The 13,345-nt window shown below is 34.9% G+C and overlaps 1 protein-coding gene across 3 annotated transcripts in view; it reads right to left on the reverse strand.

The window, feature by feature from the left end:
* The window catches only part of Nup205 (nuclear pore complex protein Nup205), a 610,691-nt gene that overhangs the window by 350,199 nt on the left and 247,147 nt on the right, over window positions 1-13,345 (reverse strand). For all 3 annotated transcript variants that reach the window (XM_090405724.1, XM_090405715.1, XM_090405707.1), the window contains exon 15: window positions 12,297-12,347. In XM_090405724.1, the coding sequence (XP_090261850.1) occupies window positions 12,297-12,347 (51 nt within the window). The remainder of the gene's footprint in view (window positions 1-12,296; window positions 12,348-13,345) is intronic.

Raw genomic sequence — 13,345 nt, forward strand, 5'->3', positions numbered from 1 at the left:
TAAGCCAAAGCAATTACTAACATTGCATCCATCATACTAAGGAGCTGGAGTGTGCGCGCGTGCACGCACACACACACACACACACACACACACAAGAAACAAGTTGCATTACAATTCACATAGTATGCCACTAATTTGGTCAACTGTTAATTCAACAAGTCAGACCCTCTGGTGGGAAAAAACTGCACCAAAGCTAATCCTGTTTTTTTTTTATATGGCTGAGATCCATTTTGAATCATATTATTATTATTATTACATGACATGCCGAAGGATTCATCATAAGAAGGAGCTCCATTCTATACGACCCACGATTTCCACTATTTAAGCCTGTATATACACCATCTAATGAGAGTATTTCTGTCTGTAAACTGTGTGAATTCTATCAGTAGGTGTTAGATGTAGATAGAGCAGGTGGTGTGTAGATAGAGGCTTAAGGTGGTGATTTGCCTGTATGCAGAGTGAAAAACTCGAGTTTCCAGAATGGAGGGAAACACTGATACCTCTATATGAGATTAGCTAACTCACCATCAACTGAAAAAAACCATATAAGGATTCCTCTCATTACAATGAGAATCAAACCCAGGTGTTTTTAAATCAAATTAAGCAATGCTTGTTGTTCTTCAATTGTATAATGGAGGTGCTTATCCTCTAATTAAAAATGTTGGTACATGCTAGCAATATCAGTGATGGCATGATCAATATATAAAATAAGGGCCAACATTGCTATTGAAAAATTATCGATAGCAATGTTGGATCTTGGATCTTGGAGTAATTTATGCCTAAAGTGATGAAGTGTGGGGGGAAAGGAGGGGGGGGGGAATTACTAGAGACTAGCCCTAATCTGTGACTTGATTGAGATAGAATTTATGGGATCAGATGGTCCTCCATATTCTGGAGATTATTAGACCACCATTACAACTGAGAATAGGTTGGTTTGAAATTCACAGACCTCTTAAATTTAAATGTGGTGAATTCCAACCTATTCTGTGTAGAATGCTCACAGCATGATCAGAAATGCCTGAATTCAATAATTATTAAATTTGATATGCTACTTGTGTTCTTCTTACTGAATTGGAATCATGCATTCAGTTTCACCTATAATAGGCAAAATACAAGTGAATTGGATTCCATATACCTCCAGGGTAGGTCACTAAGGTGGGGAAGAGAAATTCTTGGAGGAGTTCAATAAGCTCTTTAATTCTGCAGAGGTTTAAAGATGACACTAAATTTGTATTTGTAGTATTCTGTTTATTTACTCTTTCAGATATTCCTTTAACATATGGAATAGCTATGCTTTTACTTTAATCAATATATTATTACTTTAGGTGTAGTCTTATGAAGAATTTGTTGATAATATTTTTGATATAGCCATTGTTTATAAAAGTATTGCTGATAATCCGTAACTCATGTTAAGAACTTGTTCACTGGAGCAACTTCCATTAGTTTTTGTTGAGTGTTCATAACTCTCCATTTTTGTACTAGGTGGTACTAAGAATCTGTGTATGTATTAAACAGAATATATTGGTTTAAGGTAGATGGTGAAGGAAAAGGAAAAACTGTCCAAGGAAAAACATATGAAGAATGCATCGAGAAATGGACGTAAATTCTAGTTTTCAATTTCAATGGCAAACCGTATGTACTTGCGTTCAGGTTACTGAGGAAAGTGTTTAAAGTTTGGAGGCCACAGGACCGAATAGATTTTCAAACATCTAGAGTGCATTGCTCAAATGCTTCTATATAAAAAGTGTCAGCAGGAGCTAGGAGGTGACTAATGACTGTATCTTCTTTTAGTAGATAAAAATTATTTTGCAACACAAAACAATTAGGACATAGTATGGGGGAAAAGAGGGTGCTATAATATCGGACACTAATTTGTCATTAAAAAAAGAGTCATGCCATTCACAGAAACATTTGTAAAAAGGAAGTGTGTCAAAACTGACTAATAAGTTATCTTTGTTCATCATCAAATTCCTGACATGTACCCTCAAGGGGTGTATAGGATATGATAGTACTACATGAAAATTTTACATCATTACTAACTTCGTATCTACAATTTTCCTCCAAATCAGTCTGTTACTTGTCAAGACTCCAACATTATCATATCTTATATTTCTATCGTCTAAGGCACTTTGTACTATATCAATCCACCTATATCGTTGTCTTCCCCTGGATCGTTTTCCTGCCAACCTGGCAGAGAACACTTGTTTTGCTAATCTTTCCTCATCCATTCTGTTTGAGTGACTATACCATCTGAGATTAGCTCTGTTAACAATGTCAAGTTCTTTCCTAATATCCTCGTTTTTAATATGATATTGCCATTGATGCCATCTGTTCACACCTATAATCTTTCTCAGGACTCTCATATCTGCAGTTTCTAGTCTTTGGTCTAGTGTTTTACTTCTGACCCAGCTCTCAGATCCATAAGTTAGTTAAAACTGGTTTGAACACTGTCTTGTATACAGCTAATTTAGTGTTCCGACTAATTTCTCTCTTATTCTATCATCATCAAATTCCTGCCATGTACCATCAAGGGGTGTACAAGATATGATAGTACTACATGAAAAAAATTACATCATTATTAATTTCCTATCTACAATTTTCCACCAAATCAGTCTGTTACTTGTCAAGACTCCAACATTATCAGATCTTATATTTCTATCATCTAAGACACTTTGTACCGTATCAATCCACCTATATCTTGGTCTATCTCTGGGTCGTTTTGCTGCCAACCTGGCAGAGAACACTTGTTTTGCTAATCTTTCCTCGCCCATTCTGTTTAAGTGACCATACCACCTGAGATTAGCTCTGCTAACGCATTCCTGGATGCTGATCTGTCGTCTATTTCATTATTTAATTTACCACCTTCACTAAAAATCGTGCCTAAGTAGCTGAAAAGATTTACTTGTTCCACAGGTTCCCCGTTTACAACACAGTTGACATTTTCAACGACTCTACCTATTTTCATTGTCTTTGTCTTTTTAATGCTGACCTTCATACTATATCTATTACAACAGTTATTCAATTTAGTCAGGGAATCTTCCAAACTTGTAGCGGATTTATTTAGAAGTATAACATCGTCTGCATAAAGCAAAGAGCTGACATTACCACCTCAAATTCTGATATCATGTTTAATACTACTTTCCTTCATAATGTGACCCATATAGATAATGAATAACAGAGGGGATAATGTACATCCTTTCACACCAGATATAACATTAAACCATCTTCCTGTGCTTCCTTCAATTCTAACTGCTGACTTACAACTCAAATAAAGATTAAGTATTGCTTGATATAATGCCCCACTGACACCATATAACGGCAGCGTATTGAATAGCTTCTCTCTTGGCACCTTGTCATATGCCTTTTCCAAATCGACAAAACTTAAATACAGATCTTTGTTATATTCCCATGCTTTCTTGACTATTTGTCGTAAAGTGAAGATCTGATCCTGACAGCCTCTATTTGGCCTGAATCCAGCTTGTTCTTCACCAAGCTTTTCTTCCACAATTCTTCTCAACCGTTTCTCAAGTATACTTGCATAGATCTTGCCAGGAACACTCAGTAGGGAAATACCTCTGTAATTCTCACATTCAGTTTTATTTCCCTTTTCATATATGGATACTATAAAAGCTCTACTCCATTCATCGGGAATTCGTCCCTCTGTCCAGGCTTTCTGAACTGTGCAGTGCAGCCATTGTAAGCCTTTTATACCACCATACTTCAGCATTTCTGATCAAAATTCATCTACTCCTGCTGCCTTTCCACATTTCAAGCATTTGATGGCTTTTTGTACCTCAAGTATGGATATATATTCCTGAGTGTATGCTTTTGAGTGTTTTTTACCACTGTATTATCACTGCTTGTATCATTTAGCAATTTATCACAGTAATTACTCCATTCTTCAAGGATATGTTTTTTCTCCCGTTTTCATGTCACCTTTATCATCTCCAACTCCTTTTACAGCACTCTTTCCTCCATTTCTAAGCTTCTTCAACAACCACCAGAACATATTACCACATACTTGATATTTATTTTCTATATTCTTGCCAAAGTCCTCCCATGACTTTTGTTTAGCTAGTTTTACACAGTGTTATGTTCTTTAACATTTGTCTCTGTATTCTCTGAAAAAAGTTCCTGACTTATTTGCCAGGAACTTTTGATATGCTTTCTTCTTTTCCTTCACTGCCTCTTTAACTTCCTGTGTCCACCAGGGATTTCTGATTTTTTTAACCTTGCACACAACCTCACCACATCTCTCTCTGGCTGAATCAATCAGGGTTTAGTTCAAGGCTTGCCACTGAATCTCCAAGGTTTGATTCCTGCTCTCAAACTCTTTTCTTTTCTTTTCAATAATCTTTGTGTATTTTAGTCTACAGTTCACATCTGAGAGCTGCTCAACTTTTATTCGCTTTAAAACTTTCTTACATGTTATTCTTTTCAATAGGAAATTCAAATTTATCCTGCTCAAGACTAAATAGTGATCACTTCCAATTTCAAATCCTCTGTACACTCTGGTGTCCTGCACCAGGGAGAAAACATCACTATCAACAATAACATAGTCAATGAGACTTTTCTTATTCCTTGCATTCTTCTCTCCATGTGAATTTGTGCACATTTTTATGTTGGTACATAGTGTTAGTAATAACCAGTCCATGTCCTGTGCAGAAATCCAACAGGTATTTGCCTTTATTATTAGCTTTGCTCTTTTCTCCAAATTTTCCCAAAATATTTTTGTATGTCTCACAATCATTTCCTACTCTGTTATTTAGATCCTCAACAAGAACAAACATTTCCTTTTTCACTGTGTCAGTTGCTTTTCCTAAAGCATCAAAAAATTCCTCCACTTCTACTTAGTAGAACCTTCTGTGGGACCATAGGCACAAATAAGTCTCATTGTCCAATTCTCCATTCTGATATTAGCCCACATTACTCTACTTGAGACTGACTGCCATTCAAGAAGATTAGCCTCGTATTTTGTGTTGAATACTATGGCTACTCCTTTTCCTTGATTGTCATTGCCTGAATATAACATTTTGTATTTATTGCTCAGAAAGATCTCACCAGTTTTGGTCTTTTTTGTTTCAGTCACCCCTATTATGTCGATCTGGTACTTATCTAATTCCTCAGCTAGCTCCATTTCTTTGCCATTCAGGCTTCTTATGTTGATGGTACCAATCTTTAACTCTGGTGATGTTCAGTTGGGGTGTGTTTTCAGATTTGTTCCAGTAGCTGACTTTTCGCTGTTCGTCCTAATTCCCTGGTGAAAACAACGGATGCCTTGTTGAACAGGGCAACGCCCAAGCCGGCATGAAATTTTGTCATGTTGTACCATCATTTTGTATATTGGTTTAAGCCAATAAGAATACAATTTGGTCGGCTAAATCCCAAATTGCCAGCCCATCCTCGTTCGTTCAGTATCCAGGTAGATACCCAGCAGGTTGCACCACGAGAAGGTGAGGATTGGACAATAGGTCAGAAGCTCTGGTCAGTTCTCCATATTCCTTTAAAAGCTATGTGGAGATCTCCTCTCAGTTATACAGCTTTGACCCTAAAGTACCCCCTTTGTTCAGCATGGTGATGTTAATTTTGCTTATAAAGTATGTATTGTTATATTGGGGAAGCAGGAAGGTAATGTATTAACTACCTATGTACTATTACTAGTTTCTCAGCTAGGCAATAATTAGGGGTGTCAATATCTTGAACTATCAGCCTTTAAATACCAAAATTAAACAACTTATGTATTACTAAGGATGCCATTCTTCCACAATGACCCATCATGATGTATATAAAATCCAACCCAGAAAAACAAACACAAACAATATATAAAATTTAATCCTTTCTTTTAGGCTTACACGGCGATCCGAATACATTTTAGAAAATTATGGAGATAACTACCATGTTTGAGTAAAACTTTAGTTTAATATAAACCAAAATCCACACTTGACATTTCGACCTTTATATCAAGGTCATCTTCTGGAGTATATATACTATATACAGGGAAACGAGCTGCACTATAATCTACATGGTTTGCTAAAGTTGCTGACCAACTGCTACAACAATTATTGGCCTGACCTCTGGCGAAGAAAAAAAAAAAAAAAAAAAAACTTACTACATCAACGCTAGAGTCATATTCTTCATATTATTTATTGGTTGTAAATTTGCATTGGGAGCAACAAAAAGTCTATATATATATATATATATATATATAGGGTGTCCCAAAATTCACGCAAGATTTAAATTTAGCGCCATTTGTGCAGTAAAGTGTTGCCAACGAGGAAAAAAAAAAAGACAGCGTGACAGCTGACAGCAGGGTTATTAAAAATGGAGTACTAAACGAAAGAACAACGCATTTTCATTGTTGAGCAATATTTTAAAAATAATGAAGGTTTGGCAGCTACAGTTCGCAATTTTCGTACAAAATATGGTCGGAATAGTGATTTAACTTCAACTGTGAAAAGATTAATTTAAAAATTCAAGGAAACTGGATCAATTAGTGATCTTATACACTCTGGCCATCCTTCAACAAGTCATTCAACAGAAAACATTGAAGCAGTTTGTGAGAGTGTTGCTGAGAGTCCAGGAACATCAATTCAGCACTGTAGTCTTGAATTGAACATTTCGAGAAGCTCTGTACAGCGTATTCTCACGAAAGATTTGCATCTTTATGCTTACAAGGGTCTCTCAGGGGACCCTGTAACCCCTAGAGAGCGCGTCCCCTGGGTGGCAAATAGGGGAGCCCACCATGTGTGTGTGTGTGTGTGTGTGTGTACATGCCCGTGCGTGTGTGTGTGTGTATATATATATATATATGGTAGGGTGGTCCGAATATACTGAATAAGGACTCGTGGACCAACAGGGCCATAAGGGTCAATCATCTTGATTGTAAGGGAAGTGGCACTCCCATGGGCCCCTAGCTGGATCTATCCTCTCCTTCTTCTACTTTGAGGAAGGTCCACTTACTTTAATCTTTCCTATAAGGCCTTATCAGCCAACTCTTCTTACTTTATGACCCTTGTGCTATTAGAGTACTCGAGGGCCATGGGGTCTTTTCATTTCTGGCCTTACAACTATGCCCTCTCTAAAAACCTTACTATATTTCTTCTATAATCTACTCTTTCCCCTTCAATATACCCTATTCCTCCTATGGGTTTAAATTCGGAAGAAGGCTAGTTCAGAAGCCTTAAGGTAGCAGCCCTACCACTGAACTATTCCATCGTCAGGCTAGTCCCCTGATATGGAGAACATAATCCTACTTGTAAGCTGACAGAAAAAAGATAATCAGATTGAATCTATGGGAAACGACCCTGGAATGGAAAAGGGAAAACGAAAATGGAAACGACAAAATATAATACACATAGCAAACTGGAATGTAAGAGGAATAGCATATAAAGAAACAGAATTAGACCAGTTACTAAATGAAAGAAATTTTAAAATAGCAGTAATCACTGAAACAAAAAAAAATTAAAAGGAACTATGAGAACTGAAAATTTTAATGTGATATACAGTGGAGTCGACAGAGACCAAAGTGCACAAGCAGGAGTCATGATTTGGATTCATAACTCCCTTTTAAAACAGTTAAAACATTATAAATTATGGAATGAAAGAATAATAGAAGCTAGAATAAAAATAGATAGAGGCTATTTAACAATATTTGGTTTATATGCCCCAGAAGAAGGAAGAGAACAGGTTAATATTGATTTTTATAATCAGCTACAAAACATATATAATAAAATAAATAAAAATGACTACATAATTTTAGCAGAGACTTAAATGCAAGAATTGGAAACACGAAAATTAATAATAATATAGGAATACATGGAGAACACACTCTAAACAGAAATGGTAAAAAATTGATTGACTTTGTAGTTTATAATAACCTAAAAATAATGAATTCCTTCTATAAACATAAAGACATACATCAATATTCTTGAGCAGCAAGAGGATGGAAATCAATATTAAATTACTTCATATTAAATGAAAAGACATCAAAATTTTCACTAGATGTTAGAGTTCACAGAGGATATGAAATAAGCAGTGACCACTTCCTTGTTAAAATAAAATAAAGATTACCACCTAAATGGCTACAAGTAACAAGAACAGAAAGAAAAATTGAAACATTTGTTTATAAAACTAGACTATTGAATGACACAAATGTATAATGGCTATATGAACAAAGAATTAACCAATATCTAGATAAAATAAAACAAAATGAAGAAAGAGAAATAGAATGGCTTAATATAAAAACGATACTAAATGCAGCAGCAAATGAAAGCTTAAGAAAGACCAAAAAATTCAATAAAAGAAAAAAACTGAAGATCTGAGATGATACAATCAAGTAATAATTAAAAAAATAAAAAATAAAATAAAAAAATAAAGAAATAATTAAAAAGAAAAAAGAAGCCTATCACAAATGGTTAAGCAGTAAAAGATTAGAAGATGAAATAGAATATAAAAGAATAAGAGCCATAGCTAAAAGAGAAGTCAGAAAAAGACATAGAGAATCATAGAATAAATTTGTTTCTAATTTAGAACATGATTTATATAAAATAAGACCCAATGTATATAAGATTTTGAAACACCTAAATGCAGATACCAAATAAAACATAAAATTAAACACTGAATTAAAATTAGAAGAATTTCTAAATTACTACACAGAACTGTGGACAGACAAATATTTTAAAAAAGACAACTGGCAAACAATTAACGAAAATGAAAAGAAAATAACTGAAGAAGAATTAGAAATCAGATTGAAAGAAACAAGAAACGGAAAATCACCTGGAAAAGATAGGCTAGGTTCAGAACTATATAAATATGCAGGAACAAGATACAAAAAAAGATTATTACTCAACTGGTATTCCCCCAATAGAATGGAAAAAAGCAATTGTGATTCCTATCTTTAAGAAAGGTAAGAGAGATGACCCTAAAAACTATAGAGGTATCAGTATACTAAATTCTTATTGCAAAATATATAGTAGAATCTTAAATAACAAACTAATGAAATATTCCGAAAACTTTATTCTAGAGGTACAGAATGGATTTAGAAAAGGACCATCATGTATAGACCCAGCCTTTTGCCTAAAATTAATAGTAGAGAAAAGAAGAGAATATAATTTGGAAACACATATTGCATTTATTGACTTTGAAAAAGCATTTGACAAAGTTAAAAGAAACATATTATTTAACATATTAAAAGAAAGACAAATACCAAATAATATCCTAAAAGCTATCACAAGTATATATGAAAATAATTAAATACAAATAAGATTAAATCACGAGCTATCATATACAAGAAAGATAAACCAAGGGGTCTGACAGGGATGTCCCCTCTCAGAAACTCTTTTTAATATCTACTTAAATGAAATGATAATAAAATGGAGTAAAAATTTACATCAAGGAATTAAACTTTCACCTACAGTTAACTTAAACACTCTCCTCTTTGCAGACGACCAAATAATAATTACAAATTCTGAAGATAACTTACAGAAAGCTATTTTAAATCTAAATGAGATAGCCAAAGATTATGGTATGATAATATGAACAGAAAAATCAAAAACTATGGCCTTTAAAGGACAAGATCCAGCAAGAACTAAAATAGTAATAGATAACAAGATTCTTAGAACAGGTGAATTCATTTAACTACCTAGGATGTATGATCACATATGAAAATGAAAAAGATATAAACGTAAAAATTGCAAAATATTTAAAAATAACAGGTGTAATTAACTCTATATTTAAACCAAACCTAGTTCAAAAACAAACCAGGCTAAAAGTATACAATACATTAGCCCTACCCGTCTTAATGTATGGAAGCGAAATCTGGACAATAAAACAAAAAGACAAACAAAGATTAACAGCAGCAGAAATAAAGTTTATGAGAAAAACTGCAAAGTATACCCTATTTGATCACAAAAGTAACGAAGATATTATGAAAGAATTAAACCAAGAACCAGTAATAGAAAAAATTAAAAAATATAAACATAAATGGATGGAACAAGTTGAAAGAATGAAAACAGAAAGATTACCAAAACAAGTCTTAAAGTACAAGCCATTAGGAAAAAGAAAACCAGGACGTCCACTTAAACGATTCAACGATGACTTCTAAGGCCGGAACAGGCCATGCTAGGCCTAAATCCTTGATACAATGATAATGATGCTTACAAAGTTCAACTGACTCAAGAACTGAAGCCTACTGACCACACACAGCGAAGACAGTTCGTTGAATGGATTATGGAACAACAAAAGTGGATGCTTATTTTTCGAACAAAATCATCTTCAGCGATGAGGCTCATTTTCATCTTGATGGCTTCTTTAATCGACAAAATTGTCACATTTGGGGTTCAGAAAATCCACGAGTGATTGTTGAGAAACAAATGCATCCACAATGTGTCACTGTTTGGTGTGGATTTTGGGCTGGAGGTATCATCGGTCCATTCTTCTTCGAAAATGCGGCTGGTAAGGCAATAACAGTTAATGGTGCTCACTATCGCGACATGATATTCCAGTTTTTTGTGCCTAAATTGCAAGATATGGATGTGGACGACATGTGGTTTTAACAAGACGGTGCCACATGCCATGCAGCCCGACAAACAATTCAATTACTGCATGAGTCATTTCCTGGTCGTGTAATTTCCCATTTTGGTGATCAGAATTGGATGCCCAGATCATGTGACTTAACGCCATTGGACTTTTTTGTTTGGGGTTTTTTGAAGTCTAAGGTTTATGCCAACAAGCCCACGACCACCCATGCCTTGAAGTAGGAAATTGAGCGCTGTATCAACGAAATTCAGCCACATTTATGCAAAATGGTCATGGAAAATTTCAACAAAAGAGTGCGTATGTGCCAGCAAAGCCGTGGAGGCCATTTACCCGATATGCTATTCCATGCATAACCCTATACTGTAACGCAAGAAGTAATTTCTATCAAAATTAATTCTTGCGTGAATTTTGGGACACCGTATATATTAACACCATGATTATACATATAAATTACAACCAGTTGCTAGCTGTAGGTTGCCTAGAGTCCTGAAGTAAATATTAGGTGGGCTGAATATGTGCCATCCAGATTCTTGGAATTTTCATGCCACCATTATTGTTGACATTTGGGTGGTTTATCAGGATTTCGCAGGCTTCCTTAAATTTTCTTTCACACCAGGTTTTTGTATGGTGTAAAGAGCGGGTACATTTCCAGTCGATTTGGTGTAAGGTGTTGAGAGCATGATCTGAGAGGTCTGCTTCACCAAAATGGTTATATTTAATGTGTTTTATGTATTCTTTCTTACATATAGAGATTGTATGTCCTGTTTCAACAATGTACGGTATGTTACAGGTGCAGTGGATGCAATAAACTCCAGGATGTGCCAAAGGGAGGAGAGAATCCTTAGAGGAGTTTAATATGTTTTCTAAGTTTTGTAGGTGGTTTAAAGGTGGCATTGACATTATAATGGTGTAGGATTCTGTTGATTTTTTTCGATAACCCTTTAATGTATGGGTTGGCTATGGTTTTACTGCAATCTAGATTCTTTTTTGATGATGTTTTATGAAGAACTTTATTGATAGTATTTATGTTATTGCCGTTATTTAGAAATGTATCGCTGATGATTTTTAGTTCCTGTTTCAGAGTTTGCTGGTAAGAGCAAATTGTTATAGTTCTGTTTTTAAGAGTGTTAATGACTCCATATTTTTGTGATGGGTGGTAGTATGAATTAGCATGTATGTATTGGCTAGTGTGTGTCGGTTTGCAGTAGACCGTGAAGGATAGACTGCCTGAAGGAAGACGTACAACCAGTGTATCCAGGAACAGGAACCAGTTCTGATTTTCAATTTCAATTTTTTTTTTTCCCGCCAGAGGTCAGGCCAATAATTGTTGTAACAGTTGGTCAGTAACTTTAGCAAACCATGTAGATTGTAGTGCAGCTTGTTTCTTTGTATATATGCTCCAGAAGATGACCTTGACATAAAGGTCGAAACGTCGAGTGGATTTTGGTTTATATTAAACTAATGTTTTACACAAACACGGTAGTTGTCTCCATAATTTTCCAAAATGTACAAAGTTTAATAATTATGGAAAAATCAGTCCTTTCTGATCAAACCCCAGATGCTCTATACATAAATGACTGCAAAGGCCAAAAGCATCAATTTTTGCAATGCTGAAATTTTTCCGCTTGAAATTAACTTCCATTCGAGAAGTTTCTGTTACGTTGATTACTATAAACTGCTTCCCTCTTTAACACAATGTCTACAGTCTGAAAAAATAATCATAAAAATATTAACTTCAAAATACTAAACAAATTATTTACCTGGATACCAGAGGGATGGTATACTGATGTGGTCTTTACAGTAGGAATAATCTAAAAAGTAAAGCATTAGAAAATATGTTTAATTACAAAAAGCAGAAAAATAAGTTTAATAATAATAATAATAACAACATATACATAAGTTTAATCTTTTGCATAAACAAAATAAAATACACACACACACACACACACACACACACAAATAAAAAATCAGCTAATGCCATTTATTCCTCTACAGGGAGTAGGTGAAGCTGGAAGTTTTACCCTTATCTAACTTTTGGAGACTGAGGGGACAGTTCCATCTCCACAAATAGTCAATAAGAGATAGCTGGCCCAAGACTATCACTAATTAAACATGACATCCAGTGAAGAGAGGCTGAACACAAGTGCCACCATCTAGTGGTCTCTAATCTTAACATTATATTTATTGTCTGAAATATTGTGGGTTCTATGGTTGATTTTTTTGAGTTTATGGGATGAAATGTTTCCTGGAGAAAAAACCAGTTTGTCCATGCTAAAGACTGACTAACAAGGGAACCAGTTTAAGAAAGGATTAAAAAGTCCTTCTAGTTCGGGTGCTCAAAATCAAACCTAGTTTTTCTTCAAGCAGCCTAGTTCTGCAGATGAATGTGCCACTTCCCAGGCAAAAAAAAAAAAATATATATTATATATTATATATATATATATATATATATATATATATATATCATCATCGTCATCAAATTCCTGCCATGTACCCTCAAGGGGTGTACAGGATACGACAGCACTACATGAAAAAATTACATCATTACTAACTTCCTATCTACAAATTTCCCCCAAATCAGTCTGTTACTTGTCAAGACGCCAACATTATCAGATCTTATATTTCTATCGTTTAAGGCACTTTGTACCGTATCAATCCACCTATATCTTGGTCTTCCTCTGGGTCGTTTTCCGGCCAACCTGGCAGAGAACACTTGTTTTGCTAATCTTTCCTCTCCCATTCTATTTAAGTGACCATACCACCTGAGATTAGCTCTGCTAATGCATTCCTGGATGCTGACAATGTCAAG

This window comes from Typopeltis vanoorti, chromosome 2 (genome assembly GCF_054136105.1).
Source record: "Typopeltis vanoorti isolate ZY-2024b chromosome 2, IOZ_Tvanoo_1.0, whole genome shotgun sequence".
Taxonomy (NCBI): domain Eukaryota; kingdom Metazoa; phylum Arthropoda; class Arachnida; order Uropygi; family Thelyphonidae; genus Typopeltis; species Typopeltis vanoorti.